Below are 27,537 nucleotides of genomic sequence, written 5' to 3' on the forward strand. Positions count from 1 at the left end.
TACTTGTCAGACCTTCAGAAACAAAACTTATTATACAATTTTCCTTTTAATTTACTAAAAAATAATTTAAAATATTTAATGCACTAAAAGTATAAAAACGGAAAAAAAAATTCAACTCGAGCGTAAAAAAAATAGTATTAAAATACCTTTTATTGATATTCTGACTGATATGCATATATATTATCAGGCAGTACATCTCACTTGACGATATGTGTCAGAGGAAGGAGAACTGTTTGTATGCATATGAAGTCTAATTAGTAGAATATGTAGCTAATCGGCGAAGTATGCATTGGAGGGAGAAAAGAACTGGTCATCCTACCCCATTATCTCCTGGCCTAGTTGTCTCATGAATGATGCCTTATTGGTGGTACTTATGAGATTCAAACATGTCTTCGGACATTTGGCTAAGCAACAGCAACAATGAATGTTAGGTATAATCGTGATAGTAAGTTTTGTTAAGAACATATTCAAAAACTCCTCTAATGATTATTGTAATACAGTAAACTCTATGTAAACTGTAAGAATTGTTTATGTATTTTTGCGATATGACTTCCTAAGCTAAAACATCAAATAAATAAATTAAAAAAAAACTCTACAAAAAATTATGCACGTAGTAAAAATCCGTAGAAAGAATAGAATTTTTAGCAATGCAAAATTTACAGTAAATTAAAGTGGAGACAATTCACTTCAAAGTTTTGGATGATAATAATGAACCAGGTCTCTGTCTTTTTTATTTTCTAGGCATTTTGAAACATATAGACCTAGCATATTATATACAGAACTTACCCTTATATACACTACCACGCTGTGCACACCTAACCTACACTAGTAAATAAAGGTGACTAAAAAAACTATGTAAACTTATGAAAACACTATAATAGATAAATATTATTTACAAATCACTATAGACTGTAGACACTATTATAACACTAACAATAAAACTGTTAGAAACTTGCAAATATTTCTTGTATCACAAACAAAAACCAAGCATGGAAAACACGTTGCTATGGCTACTAGCAACAAGTGGAATTTTCCTTTAGACAAGAGTTGTGCTCTCCTTTGCAACTGAATATCTTTTAAAGGAAAGCAGCCTTTGAAGTAGGCCTAACACCTGTTGGATTCTATGAAGAATTATTTCGAGAAGTCGAGAAGCTAGACTGGCTCAATCGGAAATCTAATATAATAAATAATGTATGAAATAGAGCGTAATTTCCAAAATGGTCACAGAATTCAGAGTGGAGGTCGTGGACGGAGTATTTAAATTAACAGTCAGAGCCCGCAGCCTTTTAAAAACGTGACCCAAAATAGCTGATAGACCGGTCGTATGGTCATGAAAATTGGCAGAGGGCATCTTTAGACCAAAAATGAATTGTTAAAGGTAAAAACAAAGAAACGATTTTTTGACCAAAAATGATAAAACCTCACGTCAGTGTATCCTTGGGGACATTATACTGAAATTACTAATTTCCATATTTTTAAAGCTAAATTCACAAAATGTTTATCATTAGTATATCTGGTTGATAATAACACATGTACCAACTTTCGTCTCTCTCTATGATAAGTGGTTTGCACTTTATTAATAACTTAATTATATAGTGTATTGCTTTATACAAAAAGTCCCTTGCGTCACAATTTACATTATTTTTAATTGATATTCACTTATATGATTCTTTATATACATTGGAACAAACATTACTATTGGAATTTTCTGTACAGCGAATGGGTAAATTATTAGGAAATTTTATGGCTATTAATTTTTTATTTTTTTTATAATAAAAAATTCTAGTAATTTACTGATTAATTTTACAGCCAAACCTTATAGTAAGCTTTGATTCCATGTATGTAAGGATCCATATAAGTGAAAATCACTTAAGAATAATGTCAATTGTAGTGCAAGCGACTTTTTATATAAAGCGGTTCAATATTTTAATAAAATGATTAATAAAATGCAAACCACGTATCGTAGGCGGATGCAATTTTGTACACTTGTCACTATTAAGCAGATATATCAGTGATAAAAGTTTGATTAATCTAGCTTCGTAAGTATGGTAGTTATGGATTTCACTGTTGTGAACTCTTAATACTAATAAACTTCGCGAAGTTTCAGTATAGTGTCCCCTTATACGAGTATGTGGAAGCCGGAGAGTTCGCACGAGGAATGTAGTTGCAAATGTTTAGATTTATTGTTATTTTATTTGAAACATTGTTGTTTTAATTTGTTACTTATAATTTATTAAGTTCTTGTTGCTGTAATACCTACAACTGTGACGTTTATGAAGGAGTGTATTGAACACTTAAATGTATATTTATGCTATTATAATTATCAAATGAAGTTTTTTTTTTACATTAGTATGTTGATTGACAATAATGTTCTATAATGTGAGAAGATCCTTTAGACGTTTTTGCCCTTCAAATTAAAAATATCTGAGTTTTACTTCAAATATTCCTATCCCTAGCGTGTTGAAAAGGACTAACAATGGCGGCCGACTCGGTGATTGCGCTACTCTGTATATCCACGGACTCTGAATAATACCACAATAATACTGTAAATCAGCGCTCCTAGCGGTGAGCATCAAAATCTTTTAGTACGTAATAGAGGAGCGATTGTTGCATAAATTTGGAATATTAAAAGTCTTTAAGCAACCACATTTTGTGAATACAGGGACTGTTTCTGATTTGTAGCACATAATACAGCCCCAACAAATGCTCAATAGGTGCTCCATAAAAATCCAAGTTGCAAGAGGAAAAAAAAAAATGCAACTCGGTGCTTTAGGATATTAAAAGAAGCTTATGGGAGAGAAGTCCTACCACAATGAACTATTGCAAAATGGGTGGAAGCGAGGAATTCACTTTCAATCAAGAGCTGACAACCAAAGAGCTTTAGATCAATGAGTGAGAGAGAGCTCCAGAATTGATGCTGAAGCTGGAGTCCGCCATCTCTCATGGATTGGGCAACGTATCGTTGACATGGTAGCGGACTATATTTGAACTATGTAATGTCAAAAGTAACCTAAATAAATTCAGTGTGAAACAGTAACTATGTTACATTACTTTTCGAATGCCCTAGTATTTATAACGCGATTTTTATAACGAAGCAGGACAGTATTATTACTAGGGCTCGGAAGTTGATGACCTAAAAACCACATAAAAATGACCTATGAAATGACCTTAAATTTACGAAAATATGACATTAAAATTAAAAAAAAAAATACCATGATTATAACGGTAAAAAATGATATACTTTCATCTACGGAAAATACATTGTCACCAAAGTCAGTCACTAACTGTCGCAAAAAAACTTTGTCTGCTTCGTTTTCCTTTCGGCATTTTTACGTCTTCACTTGTGAGATACAATATGGTGACTGCGGGCACTGCGGCTGCAGTATTTGTTCTGTTGCATTGAATGGGGGGAAACACGTAACACACGTGATCAGGAGTCAAGGCTGATGTATCCATAAAGAAAATTCTTGTAAGACGAAATCGAATTGCGCAAGCAATTTGCAGTAGATTCTTGAATATAGACTACGATTAAAGCGTAAAAAAATCCGTTCATAAGGAGAAAAAGTAAAAAATGCAAAAAAAAAAGTAGAACATTTCCTAAAAAATGACCAATAGACAATAAAAGACCGAAAAATGCAAAATAATGCAAAATAAAAGTAGGCTATATTGGTTCGTGTTGAAGTGAAACGCGTTTGTATTGCAACCTACATTGTCTGTGACGTCTCAGAAAAAAGATGACATTTCATCAACTTCCGAGCCTTAATTATTACTATTACTATTTTAAAACGAGAGTAAAGTTTAAAGTTTCAGTTGTGCAGATTTTCAGGATTATATTTCAAAGAAGCCTGGTGTTTTCCCTAATATTAGCTTTGAGATGAGGTCATATTCCGCTGGATGAAACGGATACATACTTACAGAGCATATTTTATACCGGCAATCACAGTTAACATAATATGGCGACTACTGACAAAGCATCTTGCGTATTCAACGAAGTTCTAACGCATCATGCTTCAAGTTACTGTTGCCAACTTTTTGCCAAATATCGTATCTCAACGAAATTGACGAGTGGCGAACTTAGAGATAGTATCTACCTTACATACAGTTGGGAGCTACAGAGTTTGTGAAAGTAAGGAAATCGGAAGGAATGCATGAAGGGCCGCCCATGCTCTAACAGTTAATCAAAAGAGAGAGGAATTTTAGGCTCTAAAAGTGGCATTTTAGGCACCTAAAATAGGCTCTTAAACTCCTTTATTTAGGCTCTATAAAATAAAAAATAGGCTTTTTCTTGTTAAATAATGTCACTAATATAAAATTCAACAATTATTTAATGCAAAATTCTAGGATTAAAATAAACTTTCACACATTTCACATTTTACAAGGGTACACATGCATGCACAAAATGAAGACATTCTGTCTTTAAGTAAGTGTTTTTCATTCACCAATCACATCTCCATAGTTCACAGTAGATGATCAGCACCTATTGTGGCTATTGTGTCGCTTACTGCTGTACTTACAAAAGGTGAGAAAAAAGGAAAGGGGTTGTTATATATCTTGGAATGTAAGAGAATGCTTATTCGGGTACAACCCAGCGAGTTTGTGTTAAATTGCTGACAGACAGAGGAAGATATAATAATAATAATAATAATAATAATAATAATAATAATAATAATAATAATAATAATAATAATAATAATAATAATAATAATAATAATCCTGCAGGAGTTCTTTTACATGCCAGTAAATCTACTGACATGAGCCTGTTGCATTTAAGAACACTTAAATGCCATTGACCTGGGCCGGGATCGAACCCGCAACCTCGAGCACAGAAGACCAGTGCTATACAGACTACACTACCCAGGCCAACTTTAAGTTGGAATTTTAGGACTGAAAGATTGTAAGAATGAGAAGGGGTGGTCTGGAGGTATATAGGTACTTCTCTATTGTGTTGTTCACTGCTAGGAAGGAGTTGTTATCCGTCTTGGAATGTAAACGGTGTAGGATGTTAAGAAAAACAGTTACCAAAAATGATGCAACAATTAAAAAAAAACTTAGAAATAGGCACTAACGTCGAAATAGGCATTTTTAGGCACTATAAAACCCCTTTATTTATACCCATACTATTTCCATGAAAAATGTAAATCTCAAGTCTGTATGATCAAGGAAAATAAAGGTTTTTGCCTAAATTCCGCTCTTTATTAATCAAAACAAACAAGCTATTAACCGTTCAGAAAAATAATGATGGCGTACTGACGATTATTATCGACGGTTATTGACAAGCTCACGTCGCCACTATAAGTTTAACTGAATAATAGCGTGTAGTGACCACGAGACCTTGAGCTAAGTTTATATCTCTTCCTTCTGACACCTAATATAGGTTACTACACTTCATTTCCCGCTAGCAAACACTTCAGCTTCCCACATTAGGTGCTATCATGGCTTCGTAATATTTTTCTCACCTTAATATCACCGAACATGCTGATAAGATCGTGCGACTCGCTGCCTAGAGCAAGATGGTATAGGATGTCCTGGTCCATGAGCTCTATGTTCGGGTTGCGCAGTCTCACGGTGCCATCGGGGTACCTGCAAATACAATGTTTTTTTCTTAGCAACCAAAGCACACAGCTCTACACACTTTACAGACCGGTATCTCATAAGTAGGGCTCGAAAGTTCATGACCCAAAAATTGCAGCAAAATAACCTATAAAATGACCTTAATTTTCTGAAAACATGACATTAAAATTAAAAAAGACCGTAAATACAAAAAATAGTATACTTTCATTGTCACCAAACTTAGTCACTAACTGTCGCAAAAAACTGTCTGTTTTGTTTTACTTTCTGCATTTTTACGACTTCACTTGTGAGATACAATATACCGACTGCGGGAACTGCGGCTGCAGTATTTATTCTGTTGTGTTGAATGGGAGAAGCACGTAACACACGTGATCAGGAGTCGAGGCTGATGCAACCATAAGCAAAATTCCTGCATGACGAATTCGAATTGTGTAAGCAATCTGTAGTAGGTCCTCGAATATAGACTACGACTACACTGGAAAGAATGTCCGTTCACAAGCAGAAAAGGGCAAAAATGCAACAAAAAGTAGAAAATTTCCTAAAAAATGGCAAATAGACAATAAAAGATCGAAAAATGCAAAACGAAAGTAGGCTATTTTAGTTCATGTTAAAGTGAAACGAGTTTGTATTGCATTCTGCATTGTTTGTGATGTCTCAGAAAAAAGATGACATTTCATCTACTTCCGAGCCCTACTCATAAGTATGTTAAATAAAATAATTCATGATGTTACAGCCCATGGAGAACCAAGGCAACCAGCCGACCTTTTACTCTGGAGAAATCCTTGAAGTAATCATGAAGTCTCAGGTAACCTTTGTATTATACAGATTACGGTATTATAGAATGATCAATCAGTGTAGATAAACTAATTTAATAATAAATCATTGCTATTCTGAGTATAGAATCATAATTATATTTCTGTGGATTTGTTTATTTTTACCAACTCAATACACCAGGTTTTGTGTGATTCCTCTCCTCACAAAGAATACAGAAGTATACTGCAAGTCAGTAACGTAAGCAGAGGAAATATTTTTAATTTTCTTGTTGATTTATCTTATTCCCGCAAATTTAAGATCTTACCAAGAATTTGTACTAAGTGCTAAAGAGGTGTGGTTTGTTGAATAGTCTTCCCTTACTTAAAATTAAAATGACTTTTGTCAATATTTCTTGAAAGAGAAAATTAAGTTAGATACTTAAGTTTAATTTACCATCCTTAGAATAATATGTTTTCCTTTCCTTCCCTGTAAATTAACATCTAATAAAGGCAAGCGTACGCATAATAAGTTCATGTTAAATAAGCAGATTAAATCAAGACTGTATTTAATTTTTCTAAATATAGACTCGTTAAAGTATTATAAATGTATTTTAATTAATAGTATATTCAAAACATAACAATTAATTCATTAACACTGAATATAAAGATACTAAAAGAATATACACTAAAACGATTAGAATAAGAGTACACCTTGAGACAATTTTATACAATACCTTAAAAACATGTTACTACTTAGTGTACGTGACATTAGACTCAAATGAAGGCTTAGGAGTTAATAATTATTATACACTTATAGTATTGGCTGCTGTATGGGATGAAGATAAATGCAAATAAGACGAAGATCATGGTCATAGGAAGAAAAATAAAGCAGTTAAACTTGCGAATTCTAAACGAGGCAGTAGAGCAAGTGGACAGCTTCAAATACTTGGGTTGTACTATAACCAGTAACATGAGCTACTGCCAAGAAGTCAGAAGGAGGATAGCTACGGCAAAGGAAGCTTTTAATAGAAAAAGAAGCATCTTCTGCAGACCTCTGGAAAAATAAACTAAGAAAGAGGCTAGTGAAGTGCATTGTATGGAGTGTGGCATTGTGTGGAACAGAAACATGGACATAACGACGAAATGAAGAGAAGGGAATAGAAGCATTTGAAATAGGAATATGGAGAAGACTGGAATGTGTGAAGTGGCCAGACAGAATAAGAAATGAAGCTGTATTGGAAAGAGTGGATGAAGGAAGAATGATGCTGAAACTGATCAGGAAGAGGAAAATGAATTGGTTGGGTCACTGGTTGAGAAGAAACTGCCTACTGAAGGATGCACTGAAAGTAATGGTGAACGGAGAAGAGTTTGGGGCAGAAGAAGATATCAGAAGATAGGCGACATTAAGATATATTAATCATATGCGGAGACAAAGAGGAAGACAGGAAATAGGAAAGATTGGAGAAAGCTGGGTTTGCAGTAAAAGACCTGCCGTTGGGCAGAACACTGAATGAATGAATGAATGAATGAATGAATGAATGAATGAATGAATGAATGAATAACCTCATTTATGGGTACATCAATCCAGGAAGTGTTATTTTATTTATTTATTTATTTATTTTAAAACTAAAATACGAAATTTACATATTTAATATGAAACATGTGTACATTCATGAACAAATACAATTCCGGTTCGAACCTGAGATAGGCCTAAGTACACACGGACGCAAAACAAGATAGTACTACCCACTAGCGCATATTTAAAAAGAAATGAATGGCACGAATTTGCCATGACCTATACTTCATCATCATCACTGTATGTACCTATTATGCGTTTCATGTTGAGGACCTTGCTGGAAGAAGTGACAGTTTCATTTTCGTCAATTTCTAGGAAATAAGACAAAAATATTTATGAAAACGATCCTTTAAGAGAGTACAAAAAAAATTCCCCCAACCGAATGGTGACCTGTTTACACATGTCAGAATTTTTTCAGTTAGTACTTCCTTGCTTTAATGCTGGGCGAGTTTGCAAATTTGGAGTTGCTCCATTGCACCAAAGAATGAAGGGAGCAACTGAAAAACCTGTTATGTACTCGTATTTCCCGCTTATTCTCGAATCTGCCTCTTTTTATACTAATGCATTAGCATTTATTTTTTATTCCAGTACACATATTAACCGGAATTCGATCGAAAACTAAGGCTAGGCTACCTTCTTCTTCCTGCAAGGCCTTAATTCAGTTTCCTTTGTCATAGTGCCAATTATGTTGATGTTTATGGTTTATTTTCTTTTAGTACCGTTGAAAGGATGAGTACAAGTGAAATAATTTTAATATGCACAAAATTATGAAATTTATTTATTCTATAGTACAAAGATATTCTCTGCAATGCCAGAAGTGAGACATCTGACATCATTTACATTGTAAGGTTCTTGTAGATATTATGTAACTTCCCAGAAATGTACATAAAATAGTTGTGCGTTTACTCTAATCGTTTCTACTGTTTTCATGTAAGAAAATAGACATCTAAACGTTAAATCAATGTTAAATATACGAGAGCTTATTCAATGGTAAACTAACGCGTAGGCCGGCAGCATACGTCATCGGACATTCTGTCTCGGACAGGACGGTTTTGTCTTGGACCGTCACATGAAATTACGATGACGTGTGGTAATCCTTGAAAAATGAGAATGAGAATGATGTACTCTCCGCGTCAGAAGAAAAGACCAGGACTAAGTCAAAAGAAATCAAAAGAGGCAACGTGAGGACTGAAGGCGGCAATTCAAATGATAGGAAAAAGAAACAAAATTAACGGAATCCTGAACTTACATTCGTACACACTTTCCTAGGAAACTGCTAAGTAATGTACTAAGAAGAGATATTTGTAAATAAATTATCAAGTAGGTTGTTTATACACTAGAGCTATTGCCGCAGGTGTATTTTAAGATGATTAAGTCATCATTGTTTATCCATGACTTGTAACATACCAAACGCGATAAATTCAGTTGCGCATATTAATAATTTATTCCAATGTCAATCACCAACAATATAGCTACTCTACACGAAGTTATCCATGATCTACAATGATTTATTAAAAGGAGTCATTTAAATCCCTATCCAAGAGTTTGATAAAATTGCAGATTTATGAAACATTATCTGTAGAAATCGTGTGTGTGTGTGTCATTTGCGCAGCTCTTATAAGAGGCTTTTGAGGCTTACCCTATCCGAAAAATTTGAGTTATTATTCCTAGTAACAATAGGCCCATAAGTTCGTAATAACGATATGTCGTAACACTTGGTTGCACTCCGATCATTCCATATATTAAGTACACTGTTGACAGTCATTCCAGTATGGAGAGAGCAATGCGAGGAGCGAGGCTTAAGGCAAAAACCTCTGAAGGCATAGCTATGACATTGACTAGCAAGCTTGAGGGGAGACCGGGGATGGGGTATCGATTTGCTAGGCCTACATCTCCGTACGGGGCGAAGCGCCGGGACCTCGGACGAGGCTAGCCTTCCGTCACAATATTACGTCGCGCAATATTGGTGTTAGTGAAAGCGCTGCGTTGTTGAGTTTAGTTCAATCAAAAGTGCATACGTGTGTGTGTTACATATTAATTTTGTGTAAAATGGCTCATACTGAGAGAACATTGAGGTCATGTGTTTTCAAAAATAGAAAATCGACACCACATTACATATTAAAATAGCGTATGGAGGAAGAAAAATATAAATTTTCAATTTTCATAGTACAAGAAATATCCTGGCCAACAGAGTGCTCTGTGACAAATAAATTTTATTGTTTTAGCAGTATTCTGTTTGGAGGTGAAAATGAGTGGTCATCATCTTTTTGTGGGATCTGTGTCACAAAAAATTTTGATACAAATGCCGATAAACATCTGCTCTATAAAAAAGATACAACATAGGCAGATTTTTTCAGTCTACCCAGTATTTACACCTTAGCTTCGCCACTGATGTGTGTATGTATGTATGTATGTATGTATGTATGTATGTATGTATGTATGTATGTATGTATGTATGTATGTATGTATGTATGTACGCAAAATAATTGTAAAAAACTACCGTCTAAAAAATATGGTTTATTTAACGACGCTCGCAACTGCCCAGGTTATATAAGCGTCTCCGGTGTGTCGAAATTTTGTCCCGCAGGAGTTCTTTTACATACCAGTAAATCTACTGACATGAGCCTGTCGTATTTAAGCACACTTAAATGTCATCGACCTGGGCCGTGATTGAACCCGCAACCTCGAGCACAGAAGGCCAGCGCTATCCAACTACGCCACCTTCTACATACATATGTCACACAGTTTTATAACCTAACAGATAAAAAATAACCACAACTCCCTCACCCTTATCTCAGCCAAAAGGCAGGATTCAACAACATAAGTGTAATGCATTCTTGTTGCTAATTTCGTAATCATTACGCATGCACATATAAACTGACTGAAAGAAAGGCGCTAATCTTAAAAAAACACAAGTTAAAGTATGCCAGTTTATGAAATTAAAGATTTTAAATGAAAAAGTACGTGGCCATTTGCATTTGAGTAGAATCACCTTCTAGGTATAATACAATAAAGAACTCAGCTTTTTTTTATTGATCGATATTGTTTCTGTTACAAATGACATTTCCCGAAATCAAAGTTAAATGTGCCGTTATTGCGATATGGTGCCTTCATTGTAGTCACCCAAACATATTTTACATTTTTCCAATATTTATTTCGACAACACTGGCAATTTGCGGCTATTTCTGAGAAGAATTATGAGTAAGTAGGAGTGCAGGAGTGCCAAACTATGAAGAAATGGGTGTGTACCACATAATGATCTGCTGTCAATTCTTCCTCAGAAATTTCCTGAATGCTCGCATTATCTATGAGGAAATCGTTGTTAGTTAATGTTGCAATGGCGAACTTATGAAAAGGGGAAAGAAGACTCTCGCAAAAATAAGTTTTCCCCACCTATTTCCGGAAGAAGGGAAAATCCAAAGTTTACATTGAATTCTGGCGCAAAACTACGTACTCATATCATCGCTATTTTTAAATTTGTTTTATTTAGGTATAAGGATTTGCGAGTTCACTCACACACACACCAATTATACAAGCCTAGTAATGCAGACTAAGAAAAAAGGTGTACAGTGATAGATCACTAACGCGTCAGGTTGAAGGTATTTTACTTTTGTTAGGTTTTGCCTTTCTTGCTATTAGGCAAATGCAGTGCTTATCATTGGATCCAAGGTTCGCAAGTTCAATCCTGGCTGAGAACGATAGAACTTGGGAAGGAAATTCATGGAGACTCTTGTAATTTTATCTTTGTGCCGATAGTGGCTTATCCCTTTTAAAAATATGTAAGTCTTATAAATTACAAATGAAGAACTCAGTGCAACATAATGCTGTCGTATATAATATATAATTATACAGTGCATACATTTTATCTTTCCATACTAGCGGCAATAAAAGTGGAAGCGACGGTGCACAGCGCAACTGCCCACATGCGTCCCGCTGAGCGTTCGGTTATGAGCAGGAAGCGAAACTTGTTGCCCGACGGGAGAGAGGCAAGTTGTTTCAGGTTAACTGTGTTCTAGAGTACCTCTACAGTGTACAATAGAAGACGCCTGGGTCGTGCTCTGTTGAACTACTGTGTCTTAGTTGTTTATTACCCATAAGGCGTCAAAATAGTGGTAAAAAAGGTTTCATGCATCAATTTATTCAACAGATGCACAAGGAACCCACACATATTTCAACACAGCAGGTGTAAATTCAGAGTAATTCAACATAAGAGGCCGATTCATAGGCACTTAAAAACCAGAATATGCACTAAAATAACAAAATGCACACTGTTACAATTGAAAAAAGAAGCATTTTGTATCAAGCAGTATACTATTATTGATGATTTTCCTGTTATACATGATAATATTGAAACACATCAGTTATTTAAGGGAGATTAACTACCTTATACTGCCAATGTTAAATTTGCTTATTTAATGACCCATTATCTCAACAACTAATGAAGATATCTTACTGAAATTTTTACAGGATAAAAATACAAGGTTTATAAGCAAACTGATGGAGATTTATCAAGAAATACAAATTGTAAATATATATATATATATATATATATATATATATATATATATATTTGGTAATGTTGATTTCATTTTGTTACTTTTATGTATTTTTTTTTTCTGATCAAACTAAAAGACATACACCACTTAATGTGAGTCAGATTGTTATCAAAATGTGTTTAAAATGTTCATTCTTCTATCATTTATAGTTCGTGAGAAAATAAGCATTTGCATAAAAATCCAAAATAAAGTCAAAATTATTTTAAAGATTCAGATCTGTTTTTATAACTTGTATTTCTTGATAAATTAGCTTCGGTTTTCTTAGCAACATTGCATCTTTATCCTGTAAAATTTCAGTATGCTATTGTGAGTAATTCCTGAGATAATGGATCATTAAAATAAGCAAATTTAACATTGGCGTATTGGCGGTATAGGGAGTTAATCCTCCTTTATAGTTACGTATTCTTCAACCCACTGCTTAACCAGTACAATTCTGGCACATTTTTCGTTAGGCATCGTTTAAAAAAACTAATTCAAAATTAATAATTTTCTTGCGATTGAACTGTTCTAAAATACAATGTACTCTACACACTGTCGAAGTTTCTCTTATTTCTCACCATAATGAAATGAAATAGTCTGATTTGCCACATCTGCAAGTAGAAAACAGCAAATTTCATCATCGTGCCTATATTATTGTTGAGAGGCGGCGAAATTTGAGTTTAGCGAATGCAAACAAGTCTATCAACACTTCCTGTAACTTCCGTGCCGATCATATTGTCCTTTTCGTAACAAATGTCAAAATCTTATGCACGTGCAAAACAGAACATAAGGCGCCTTCTTGTTATGAGTATCACTTTTAATCTCAACTTTTATTCACAATAACTAACTAAGGAATAAAACATGTAAATATGCTAAAATCCGCCCTCCGCTTTTGTGTTTAATGCAATATCAACTTACTTTCAACGAATAAAGCAAACATTCCTATTATCATCACTTCGTACCACTTCGCGACACATAATTAATGCAGTAAGTTTTAAAAGTATGTAGCTACATATTTTGAAATACATTTTTACACATTTTACTATTATCAACATGCAAAAGCTATAAACGTTATCCTAGTCAGTTAGCATGTGACAATTAATGATAAATTAATAGTTTCTGAAAAATATACTGTATTTACTATGTTCTGCGATAAGCATGAACTGCTTCTCTATGTCTAAATAGGTATAACTATAATCAAAGTCACCGTTTTTGGAGAGTGAAATAAGTAATGGGAATGTTAAAAGTGAGTATCTTATCTTTGCCGCAGTCTGTGGGAGAGAAAGCTGATTACTGTGATTGGCAGATTGCTGACGTGGCGTGTATTTGGATGGTACCATTCTCAGCTGCACTGGCAACAAATGTACACTGACTGGGCTAGTACTCAAGGACACGCGTCGAAAAAACCGGCGACGAAGGCTTACGACAATGAAGTATAGTACACTACATATTCCTTTGACTTAACGTTCTTGGACCAAATGTCCAGTGATGATTAATATAACAAAATAATGTTCTCTAAGATTAATGCTCTTCATTCTTTTCCTTCGAGTTCCTCACCTGGTATCCGCAACGTTTTCATGCTGGCAATTCTGATGATGCTGTCCGTTCTCCTCACACGCCACCGGGCAGGTATCACAGCGCCAGTCTTCACAGTTACAGGGCATCGTGTTAAAGTCAGTGATCACTTATTTCAGACGAAGGCTTACAATAACAGCTCTGAAATAATGTACGATCCATATGGTAATGAACTGATGCGCCATCATGGACTTCTTAAACCGAAGCCTATTATGAACAGCAGTAATACAAAGAATTCAACATTAATATAAATACCGGTACTTCGATTTCACTATGTCTGACAGACGACGTAAACATTGCCGACAGAGGAGGAGAGAAGTATAATTGCTATTGAACCAATGGCAGAGGTCTGAGTCCACGTTTATCTTGAAGTTGGGCGGTCTGAAGCGTTCTACCCCCGCAACTGCAAGACAAGCGTGGAATGAGACCTCTGCTATTGGTTCAATAGCAATTATACTTCTCTCTTCCTCTGCCGGCAATGTTTACGTCGCCTGTCAAATATTACGGAACGAAGTACAGCAATATTAATCTTACTTCATATGAAATAAAACATAACTTAGTTAAAATACAGATACGCAGATAACTGTGTTTAACACTAATTTCAAGAGACGGGTTTGTGTTGCAGTTTTTATGTTATAATGAATATCTGTATATTCCATAGAGGCCTACATAGCGAATTAAACGTAAGTTACCGGCATTCTTACCGAGCCATGAGGTTGTTTTTTTTGACGGGCAGTGCATTGAGTTTTCTCTGTGAGTTGTTTAGTCTAGGCCAGTGCGTGGAGTTTCCTTATCAGTTGTTGCACTAAGCCGGCGACACAAATTTACTGGCACTTTGCCAAACCCAGTTGCGTGAACTTTATTGAAATGTACGTATTTTTTTAACTTCCGTTAAATACACAGTAGCCTACACCAACGAATTTTTCTCGTTGAAACATTATCTACGAACTATGTTTTTTTTTTTACTTTGTTATTTAACGACGCTGTTATTTTATTACATTCCATTTGTTGTATCTTTTCTTACGTTATTCCCTGTTAACTATCTGTACAAACTGAGTTGCTTTTATTATATTCCAATCTTTAGATCTGTATTTTGCTTTCTTTTTTCTATTACGGTATTTTCATATTGTTTAGTGTCGATTTTGTTAAGCTATTATTTTTTGTAATGTGTTAGTATCCTGTTCTTTAACTTTTTGTTAAATTTTCACTCCTTGTATACTTTGTCACCTGGTAGAGTGTAAGAGAAGGCCCTATGGCCTTAACTCTGCCTTAAATAAATAAATAAATATTATTGTTATTATTATCATTATTATCATTATTATTATTATTATTATTATTATTATTATTATTATTATTATTATTATTATTATTAACTACTGAGTTATTTAGCGTCGATGGAATTGGTGATAGCGAGATGGTATTTGACGACATGAGGTCGTGGATTCGCCATAGATTACCTGGTATTTGCCTTACCGTTGGGTAAATCTCGAAAAGAACCCAACTAGGTAATCAGCCCTAGCGGGAATCGAACTCACGCCCGAGCGCAACTCCGGATCAGCAGGCAAGCACCTCAGCCGACTGAGCTACGACGGTGGCTTGAATTGTGTTTACGTTGAGTTTCGACGGCGTTTTCCAGAAGCTCAATAACCATCGAAATGGTGTGTTGATAAATCAATTAATGAAGTGGCGAGAAAGAGATTCCGTTTTAGATAAGACAAAACGCTGTTAGAGTACTCTACAGATAAAACACTTGAAGATACGCGTACGAGGATGCAGATGAGCCCAAGAAAAAGTAGGCCTACCCATCGCCTAGCCACAAAAATTGGATATACCGTAACGTTCTGTACTGAGGATTTGAAATTTCTTGTTTAATCCCTATAAGCCGGTGACGGTAGTTCACAAATTGAATCCAAGTGAAACGTGCGTAAGCACAACTTGTACTACTTCAGTAGATACATTTCAATGAGGAAAATGCGTTGCTGCACTGCATATCTAACCATGGTTAAAATACGTATTAATTTCTTAATGCAATTCAGACAACTAACTGAGCTCGACAATGTAAATTGCTAGCAGAATTGTGTTGCCTGTTTAATGTAACAATTGATACGGAAACACCAAGTCTTGTATGAAATGACTCATCGTAAGCAAAAAATTCTGGTTCAAATCCTGATATACGTATATGAAATTCGTATATCTCGAACAAATAATGTATTTACTTGAACATATTTATACATACTATAATAATAATAATAATAATAATAATAATAATAATAATAATAATAATAATAATAAATAATAATAATAATAATAAAATAATAATAATAATAATAATAATAATAATAATAATAATAATAATAATAATAATAATAATCACGATGTTAGGGACAATTCCGTCAGTATAGTCCCATTTCGGCTACTTTCATTGCATAAACTTCGTATACCGGTAATTTATCACTTCTACAACTGACGTAGAACGCAACGAATAACGTCTGCTCCTTAATAGTAAATTTCCGAGGTACGTTTAGACCTACGTAGGACTCCTATGGTATTTACGAATGCAGTGAAAACAAGGCTTGAATTTATTATATAATATAATATTATATTATATTATATTATATTATATTATACTAGCTGAAAGCACCCGGCGTTGCCCGGGTTTTCCTTTCTGCTTCTATTTTTAATTAAACTGGTTATTAAATTTTCGGAAATCTCGGAAACCCAACTATACACAACCAAAACGAATTGTCTCTACTAAGCTTTCCTCGCCTATAAAGATGAATCTTCACTTAACGTCACTTATATGAATTAATGAACTCCTTAACCAAATGCCTGCCAGGGTTAACTCAATTTAAAACAGTTGTAAATCAGCCACCGGAAAGAAAACATATCATGTGCCTGACGTTAAACTGTTGTTTTAAATTTACTTACTTGTTTTTTATTTATTTATTTATTTATTTATTTATTTATTCTGGTGTAGTTAAGGCCATTAGGCCTTCTCTTCCACAGCGCCAGAAATACAAATAAAGTAATAGAAAAATCAAACTATAAACAAAGTAAAACCCCACGAAAATATAATTCCTTCTCCTCTTTCTGATCAGTTTCAGCATTGAATCAATATACAGTATACATATATATATAATTTAATTTATATCGGAAGATTTTTTTACCTCTTGACCGCTGTACACCCACTTATATCATACCCAGTTCTTTTTTTTTTAATATAACTTGAAACTATATCTCATAAATTCAGAACATATTATATTTTTTCTAATTTTATACACAGAATACAGATATAATATAAACTCGCAATAAGTCATTTTTTAACATAAAGACTAGTATTCTGAGAAACGTATAGGCCTACCGATATTTTAGAAATTAAGAGATTTTTATTTCCATGACGCTTAACATACTAAATTTGCAACGTGAACAACAATATTTTGAGAATTAATACGTTATTTTCAGTGGGCTTATGTACATTCATATACTACATTAGCAACATGACAAAAGTATCATTGAATTGCTTATTGATATGTGTAAAATATTTTTTTTTTCACTTCTTTGTATAAAATATAGTTGAGGATGTGAAAAACACGTAGTTTTTAAGTTAACGTCTGCAACTTTGAGCGACTGTCCTTGAGCTTCATTTGAATATGGCCATTACAAATGCTAGTGGCATTGAAATTGCAGTTGCTTAAAATTGAATGAGTATCCTAGCAATACGTGGAATAAAAACATCTCCTTTTATTTTTGCAGTTAATATTGCCAATTCTATTACGTTTCGTATGAGTTTTTCACACAGATTCTTATTCGTGCATAATTTTGGTGGGTCAATATTTCGCAATAACACTATTGGTTATTCATTATTAAGTAAACTACGTGGTAGCAATCCTTGTACTTTCAAAGAATTCTAGAATTCAGTTGTATAAAACAGTTTGCTCACTATCTACAAAACTGCATCGAGGAATTCATAATACGGTCCTGGACTGCGTAAAGATACTTACTGCATGAAATATCTAGTTTTAGCTTTCGCGATCTGTAACAACAATGTAATTTAATTTCGTGTTAAAATTTCCAAGGCCTCATGAAAGTCGATGTTGAATACAACAGACAATAATAAAAGAACAATTGACTGTAGAAGATTTTGTATTTTAATATTATACATGAAGATTTGATCTATTTTTATATTTTATAATTTTAATTAATTTAACTTCCATTTGCACAATTCTAATGTAGCCTATGTTCTTCTCCTGGTTATGAAGGTTAAATGTGCAAACTTTGGCACATATCGGTCAAAGCATATAGATTTGTACAGAGAACATACACACACATACATACATACATACAAACATACATACATACATACATACATACATACATACATACCCACATTCAATTTTATATATTAAGATTATATTATATTATATTATATTATATTATATTATATTATATTATATTATATTATATTATATTATATTAGGCCTATATTATATTATATTATATTAATACTGTATATTATTATACCTATAAGGCGGAGATTTTTAGCAAACCATATTTGTGTAATAAAATATTTATTAAACAACCTAATCAGGATTTAAGACAGTTGCATTTGTCGCGTTTTGCTACTCGACTTCTACAAATGCAAAAAAAATGTCAATGTAAATGTACAAAAATGCGACAATCACATTGAACTTCAAAAACGAAGATAATTATGGAGAAAATGAAATCAGAGATGTGTATCAACTATTCAGTTCTGGATAATCTGAATTTAAATGAAATGCTAATGGAATGGGAATGTTCAGAAATGTATTGAGCAACAGATTTTGAGGGATGGATTTCAGAGCATTGGTACAAATCATGTAAGTTAACACGTTAAGTGAACAATTTCTCCTAATTGATTTATACAATTCCATCGCATACTGTAAATTATGAGCTAAGATTAATTATATGAATCTTATAAAAACTGTCATTAGAAACAGTTTTTCAGTAAAAAGAATTAGCACCCTGCTAACAATAGGCCTAAATCTTGAAGAGTTTACTCGTAAAGAATGTCAATGTTTAGAGTGCCCATAAAATAACGTATTTTAATGTGATGTAAATTCGGCAGTAATTGAATCTAAACATACCTACGTCTAATGATTTACTTACATAAATATATCTATAGTGTGATAAGATGGGTTCAAATTAATAAAAATCCAAGAAAAGAAACAAATTACAGAACTTTTTGTTTTTGAATTTTACCTTTCTGTAGAATTATTTAGATTATTGCACAAGCTTTTCGCAATTTGCACAAATTTAATTTATTTGTGCATTTTTGCAACAATTATTTATTTTCTAGCTTAAACACTGAACCTACTTACTTTTTTATACTTCTGGATTTGTTATTTACAAAATTGAAGTTATTAAAAAACATATCTTTAGAGTAGCTTCCTCTACTTGCAATGAATGCACTACTGAAATCACTTCTGGAAACTTGTGACGTGAACACATTGCTCCTGACCAATGTGTTAAATTTGATGCCGAATGTTGTTCTGCTCTAGAACATCATGCACAGTACGTACACTATGGGGGAACACTATTTCAAATACTTACCTTTGTAGACTTCGCAGACGTTCTCCGGACGCATCATCTCCCAGTCTGGTGGTATTCCATGCCTTCGTGCCAATTTGGCAGCTACAGATTCATTTTTATGGGATTGAAACAGAGAATGTTCTGCAATAGATTCGTGATACTCAAGAGCTGAAGAACAAGATTCGGCAAGAAACTGAACGCACTGGTCAGGAGTTGTGTGTTCGTGTGATGACAGGTTACTATAGTCCCGTCGCTCTTATTTCCGGCAGCCAATCACGTTGCGGGTCGGCTACATTTAAACGTGTGCGTCTTGTCATTCGCTGCTGATGACGTTATGCACTTCCTAAGGCTCGATAAATACTTAATATAATCGCCCGCCATTTTAGTTCTTTCGTTGGCGTTCGCAGAAAGCACACGAGGACGTTATTTGCCGCTCAATTATTTGCTCAATTACACTGCGTTTGATTTATTATCAAAGGAGCTACGATATGATAATGTTTAACAGTGCAGCAAATAGATTCCTCGTCTGGTAGCTCGGCAACGAAAGAACAAAAGTGGCTCATGATACTACCTACCTAGACTGTATAGAGCCTTCACTTCCTAAGGCATAAGTAAAGAGAAGGAGTCACGCCGGAAATAACAGCGACGCGACTTTAGAAGCGACTTTAGCAGTTCATTGCAAGTGGAGGTGGTCCCCTGAAGGATGTGGATTTTGAAAAGTAACTTCAATTGTGTAAGTGCAAAAAGTCCAAAAGTGCAAATACGCTATTAGGTTTAAATACATATTTGATTCACTCCATAAGTTTAAACATTAGTTCGCTGAAAATACGAATTATTATTATTATTATTATTATTATTATTATTATTATTATTATTATTATTTTACAAAAGTATAGGGGAAATAAAATATTCTCGACATATGTGTAGAACTAACAAAAACAGAATGCATAAGAATAATAATGAATTACAAGCCGATGGGTTACAGGCTAAAGAAAAAACCTTTTGGAAATAGTCGATGAGGTCAAACCCGTCCTGCTAAGATCTAATTTATAAAACTTCATGGCTTCACTAACAATTCCTATAGATACTCGTCCGCGGTGCAACTTAAATTGCCAGCAATTTTTAATTGTTCAACAGAAGTTGCGGATTTTATTTACATATGAGCCAATAATTGCAAGGACAACTTGAAAATGTTATGACTACAAAAGTGTTGCATTTAACGTTAAACACAACACGTCACTTATGTGGCAATTAAATGCAATACGCATCTCCATCTCATAGTTCTTCTTCGACTGTTGACTGCTATACAGGCACAACGAGTTGCAAGAGAGACACTAAGAATTCTATAAAATTTTATAGGAATCTCAGGGATCAAATTCGATTATATGTTAGAAAAATTGACGTCATTAATGCAAAAGAAACACTTTAATCAGACAAGTCCATATCATAAATAAAACGTCTTGTAGTAAATCGAGTGTATTAACAACTAGTAGGCCTAAGGCAGTATGCAGCATTGGAATGTATACAGCGGTTTTAAAAAAATATTGTAAAAAAACTTCGTGGGGTGGTAGAACAGAACATTTGTAGCCGTTTGAGATAGGAAATGCACATTAGGTGAAGCCTCTTTTCAGAGATACGTCATTGTAGAAGTGCTAGCTCCTGCAGGTAGGCAAGTTGCTTGAAATTAAATACCCTTTTGTTGGCTAATAACTATATCCATGCAAGAAACAACAAGCAATAGTGTAGGCGAGAACTATGTACATTTCGATTGTTGTTGATGTTGTTGTTGTTGTTGTTGTTGTTGGCAGTAGCGCTCCCTATTTGTCTGCAGTACAGGTGATACGTACGCATCATCTCTTACCCTGAGTTATAGTCTGCGTTGACAGTGCAAGTTGAACGCACTCGTTTCTCCTTCAAAATGACGTACAGTGGTCACACGGAATATCTCCGAACCTGACGAGGGTGTGGCAACATTATCTGCATGAAAACATATCCTTCACACTACTGAAATTAAAAACATTCGCTTACTGTCACGGTCAGGCTCAATTACTTCACTGAGATAAAGACGTTACAGCGGTGAGTAGTCGATGTTTTCAGTTTTATTATACACGCATAACAATCCGCACTAAAGTATAATAATTTGTTTGTTTCTCCTTATCTCGCCCTCCTTTCTCTGTGACGTAGGCCAAGCTCGGAGATATTTTGCGTCCGCTGTAGCTCTGAAAGAAGGCTTTGGCAGGAATTCATTCCCTTGCTCAAACTGCTACAAATTATTTTCCTATCACTCCACGAAGTTCTTTTGAAACATGGATACTGTGACCAAGAACCAAAAGGGCCTATTTGAAGTAACTTGTAGGGGTAGATCTGACGTAGATCTACTGAAAGGAAGCTTTAGCGGACACACATTCACTATCTCAAACGGCTCCAAATGTCCTTCCGTACCACCTCACGAAGTTCTTTTATAATCTTTTTTAAACGCTTTGTATAAACAAATATTTATATATTTTTTTGTCAATAATAGCGAAACTGAACTGTCCTTTAAGCGACAGTCACATAAGTATATTATCTGTTTTCTATACCAAAGTCCCCGAGATGTGTGAAATTATTTACTTAAGAAGTTTTGGATGAAGACTGCTTTTATTTATGAGTGTACATTTTAAACATCGAAGGATTCCTGTTTAGTTTTATATTTGTCTCCTGTGCAGCTTTCTAATTTTGTGAACTTCGTTTTTGTTTAATATGTTCAGGTGACTTACTGGATTAATTTTGTTGAGAGCATTTTTTTTTTCATTGTTTATTGCGGTAATCCGCTGGCTGAATTTTAAATAAACTTTTTTGACTCTATAAGAAATCGGCGCGTATCCATTGCGTTCTCGTGGTCATATATATGAAATATAGGGTGAGTCACGAGGACTTACCGTCACTTACGGAGCATATTTCCGAAGACATTCTGAACAAACACCGTCATATAAACATTGGTCCTATTCTCAATATTTTCAGAGTTACATTTAGACAAATACTTCTTAGTAGCCTATTAAAGGTAAAAGAAGGTTAAAATTGATAATTAACTATTCAGAAGTATACTTTATTTAATTTACAAAGTCCACACATGTGGAATAACGGTCAGCGAGTCTGGCCGCGAAACGAGGTGGCCCGGGTTCGAATCCCGGTCGGGGCAAGTTACCTGGTTGAGGTTTTTTCCGGGGTTTTCCCTCAACCCAATACGAGCAAATGCTGGGTAACTTTCGGTGTTGGACCCCGGACTCATTTCACCGGCATTATCACCTTCATATCATTCAGACGCTAAATAACCTAGATGTTGATACAGCGTCGTAAAATAACCCAATAAAATAAAATAAAAAATAATTTACCAATATTCTGACGCTAAAAACGTGTTTTTAATCCTTTAATTGCTTTGTAAAGATTTTTGTTCCAATTTTTATCTAAAAATTACATTATTCTTCCACACTTATCACAACAATTGTTACAGATCACACGACTTTTAGTGACTTGATTCTTTACAGTTCAGTTTTGCATCCTAATGTACATTCTTAAAGGGTTTACAAGAATAACGTGATTTGTAACAATTGTTGTGATAAGTGCGTAAGAAAAATGCAATTTTGTGGTTAAAAATTAAAAAAAAAAAGTCTGTACGAAGCAACTATGGAATTAACAACACATTTTAGCTTCAGAACACTAGCCAATTGAAGAAATTACACTTCTGAATAGTTCATTCTCTATTTGTAATATTCTTCTACCCTTAAAACTAAAGAAAAAAGGTATTTTTTAAAACAATTTCGAATTAGTGTAACTCTGAAAATATTGAGAATAGGACAAATGTTTATATAACTTTTTTGCTCAAAATGTCTTCGGGAATATGCTCTGTAAGTGGCGGTAACTCTTGTAAATCACTCTGTATATTAAATTGCTTTTATTACTGTAAACATCGTATTACATTTAACACATATTCTTGAAAATAAAACAATCGCAATAGTCTTAATCAGACTCAAATTCAGCAGACACATGTCGTATGCAAGCGCATTGTGATGGTTATGTGCAACAAAAATTATTTGAACTTTTCAAGTCACTTTCAGACGGAGCAAATCGTATATTATGAAAGTTTACGATGCCACTATTGAAATTGCATGCAACTTAAAACATGCCCAATATGAGAGCGGTATAAGTGCAATTTTTCAAGTTGCATAATTGTTGACATTGTGCAACTGAACTTTTCTTTCGAAACTCGACACTGCATGTGATTTAAGTTGTACCGTGGACAAGTATCATTAGACTTGAACGAAGTACTCTGCATCTATATATTATAGCATTGCTATATACAGAGTGGAAGTAATATAACTTTACGGATTTTAAGAGCTTATTCCGTGGATAGATCACAACAAAAATAATACCATATTAGTCTCAAATGAATAATTTTCTCAGAAATATATATTTTTCCCTTAATTGTTAACATATTTTTACTCGATAAAGAACGATAACAATACAAATAACTTGAATATTATTTATACAGTATCACTAAAGAATGGTAACAGAATATAAATGATAAATATTCGTTTGTTTAATTAATATAAGATATTATACACTATGTAATTAATTATTTAAATAAAATAACCTATTTTACAAAGAAAAATGGTTATTTACATTATAATAATTACTTGCATAAATACAGATTATTTATATCGTGGAAGAACAAAAACAGAATATTATTTACAACGCTAACGAACGAAAACAAAATATAAATAACTTGACTATTATTTATATCGCTAAAGAAGGATAACAGAACGATAACGATTCTGGTTTTTACTCCTATCATTAGAGAAACTGTTGAGAAATCTTTTATTATCCCTTTGCTGTTTTTCAAATAAATGGACGGTTTTCTTGAAAATTAAATTAAAAATTAACATGAATCGTTATTTTCTTCCATTAGGAAGTCTGACAACCCTACTGTAGTGGCTAAGAGACGGAACTCTGCTGTGCAGACTGAGTGCGTGTGTGCATGCTTTCGTATGTGAGTCGGCGACGCTCTGTTTCCAAACCACGCAGACTTTCAGCCTAATTTTCTAATTAACCATGCATTTAATTACAAAACGCATGATAGGTCTTTTTATTTTAATGTATGCCCCTTCAATCTCCACAGTTATATCACTTCCACTCTGTACATTTTTTTTAGTGGGTTGTTTTACGACGCTTTATCAACAGCGTCTGAATGATATGAAGGTGATAATGCCTGTGAAATGAGTCCGGGGTCCAACACCGTAAGTTACCCAGCATTTGCTCATATTGGATTGAGGGAAAACCCCGGAAAAAACCTCAACCAGGTAACTTGTCCCGACCGAGAATCGAACCCGAGCCACCTGGTTTCGCGGCTAGACGTGCTAACCGTTACTCCACACGCGTGGACCACTCTGTATAGATCTATTGTATATTTATACCGCATCTTAGCAATGTGATATAAATGAAGTAACTGGCCTGAATAATACACCATTTGTTGTGATAATTGCACGAAGAGAATCTCGTATCTACAGTAGGTGTGGCGAGAGATAACAGGCTGGTATCAAAAGCAAAGCATATTAAGGTTTTTCTGAAAAGTGCTATAAAAACAAGGCAGATCACTCTTCTATTACAACTAGGTTAATGGTGCATCAGTGTTCCCTTGTACCTCTCACTCATTTTACATCTTTATCCAAAGCGTAACTTCCTTACTAACTCAAATAATGTCATTTATCATTTACAGTTATTTGTCTTGTTTTGAAAATAGGTAAGTTTGCAAAAATAACTATGAAACTGAATATAAACGATAATTTTATTAGATATAGATGAGTTATTGCAAACCAATATAATTGTTACTTCCATCAAGAGCATAAACGCAAATTTATCCGAATATTCCATATTCTTAATCGGCTGCATAACGAAGCTGTATCGACTAGTAGCGGTCATCAGCACAGTGCACCCTCGGGCTAGCGTCTTTTACCCAATGATAAGAGAGACACTAGTGTGCATCCGTGGCTGCTGGCGGGTATGCTTTCTCCCTGTCCCTTCTACAGGCGACGGTGCGTATTCTCATACACTCCTTACCCGTTATCCATTTCAGCGATTGCTGACAACCACTGGACTAGTATCAGTGGGATTGACGATGTGAGAGCGAGAACTAATCGACATACGTTGTACAATTTGGAAAAGTCTCAGGAAACTCTAACCAGATAATCAGCTCAAGAAGGGCTCAAACTCACGCTTAAGCCTAGCCTCCGTTCAGCAATGTCTTAAAATTTGTGATATATGCATTAATTTAGTATGGTTTAAGTTTACTTTGCTTGTTAAACCATTCGGAATATCTTCGATTTTAGCCAGTTGTAGCTAAGCACTCAACTAAGCGCTAATCTAAACCTATCCCTACCTAAACTTAACTAACCTAACCTTACGTGCTAATGTACAGTCTCAGAAACAAAAAAATGGCCCAACTCTTTAAACTCCCTACAGAGCGCGATTCACACCATAACGATTTAACAAATGTTTTCGCTCTGCTTGTTTTCCAAACTTTTCCTCGATTTTGTAAAAAGAACTTCCCAATCTTTTATCGTAATATACTATTTTAACCCAGTATTATTTGAACAGCATTTCACGGTAATGCAAAAAGCATGAACTTAATCTGAAATAAGATCAAATTAATGTCTAAGAATGAAATTATTAAACAAACACGACCGTACGGCAACCCCGATTATGACAATTCATCGCTCTGTGCTAGCGTGCTTGCTCGTAGATACAAAGTTCAAGGTCCGAATACTGTTGAGGAAAGAACATTTTTAATTAACTATGCAGGTTAATTTCGTTTACCATAACTTAATTTTACTGCACGACTTATAAAATAGGCCTATTCAATTTTCATCGCATCTATTCAAATGTCTTTCTGATTACAACAATCGACGTAAAATTAATTTCAATAACTGTCAAAGCGACCTCGTGTGTACAACTGCTTTGGAGCACCGAGCATGTGCAATGCGTTAAATTTGGAACTTTGAAAATTCAGCCGGGCCATTTTTTTAATGGAACTGTACTTGATATGTGAACTATGGATTGCAAACCATGTGGTTTGGGGAAAAAGAGCATAAACATGATAGTACACAGACTACTAATAAATATTGGTAAATTATTCTAATCTACAGTAAAGATATGTTGCTAATATTTGAACAATTGTAGTGATCCACGGTAATGTGTACTTACATAGTTTTATTACAAATTTGGTGCACGGCAAAATACTGATTATTACTCCATTTGCAGTGCTATTTTTTTCTATCTAGGGTTGGGTGACCAGACGTCCTCTTTTGTCCGGACATGTCCTCCTTTTTAGACCTTTGTCCGGGGTCCGGGCGGATTTTTAAAAAATCAAGAAATGTCATCCTTTTCGTAACTTGTATGCCTGATATTTTGAAATTATCTGATTTGACGCCTTTTTCAAGTAATTTGACTGTAGGTGGCAGTAGCATCGACGGAATATACTTTTTGCCAATGATCATAATTCTCTTTGCATACAAAGTAGGCCTAATATTAAATTCACATTTTGTGCGATTTTTTTTATGTATTTTGATAATAATTATAACTCCTTTGGCTTTCATATGTAGTTAACTGTAAAATCACTTTATATTATTAAGTTTTATTATAAATATGCTGTAATAAAATAGATATTGGCATAATTTTAAGTATAATATAGGCCTAAGCCTAAATCTAAGTACATATTTTCTGTCCTCTTTTTTTCGAACAATGTCCTCCTTTTTGAAGCTTTGTGTCCTTTTTTCTATCGATTTGAATCTGGTCACCCTAGCCCAGGGAAAGTACTAGTCTTTTACGAAAACAAGCCTACTGGTCTTTTATTGACTAATTTATAGTTTTACCGGGGATCATTATAGTTTAGACCTAATATTAAAAAATAACTTTCATTACATTAATG

At 34.2% G+C, this 27,537-nt stretch overlaps 1 protein-coding gene across 5 annotated transcripts in view; it reads right to left on the bottom strand.

Annotated features, from left to right (window-relative positions):
* Positions 1 to 27,537, bottom strand: part of LOC138700025 (uridine phosphorylase 1) — a 184,307-nt gene that overhangs the window by 57,534 nt on the left and 99,236 nt on the right. For 3 of the 5 annotated variants that reach the window (XM_069826314.1, XM_069826313.1, XM_069826312.1), the window contains exons 2-3: positions 13,992 to 14,150; positions 5,457 to 5,580 (exon numbers count right to left, since the gene is read on the bottom strand). In XM_069826314.1, coding sequence (XP_069682415.1) covers positions 5,457 to 5,580; positions 13,992 to 14,098 — 231 coding nt within the window. In that variant the 5' untranslated portion in view covers positions 14,099 to 14,150. The remainder of the gene's footprint in view (positions 1 to 5,456; positions 5,581 to 13,991; positions 14,151 to 27,537) is intronic. The other 2 variants (XM_069826315.1, XM_069826316.1) reach the window with 1 other exon arrangement.

This window comes from Periplaneta americana, chromosome 5 (genome assembly GCF_040183065.1).
Source record: "Periplaneta americana isolate PAMFEO1 chromosome 5, P.americana_PAMFEO1_priV1, whole genome shotgun sequence".
NCBI classification, from domain to species: domain Eukaryota; kingdom Metazoa; phylum Arthropoda; class Insecta; order Blattodea; family Blattidae; genus Periplaneta; species Periplaneta americana.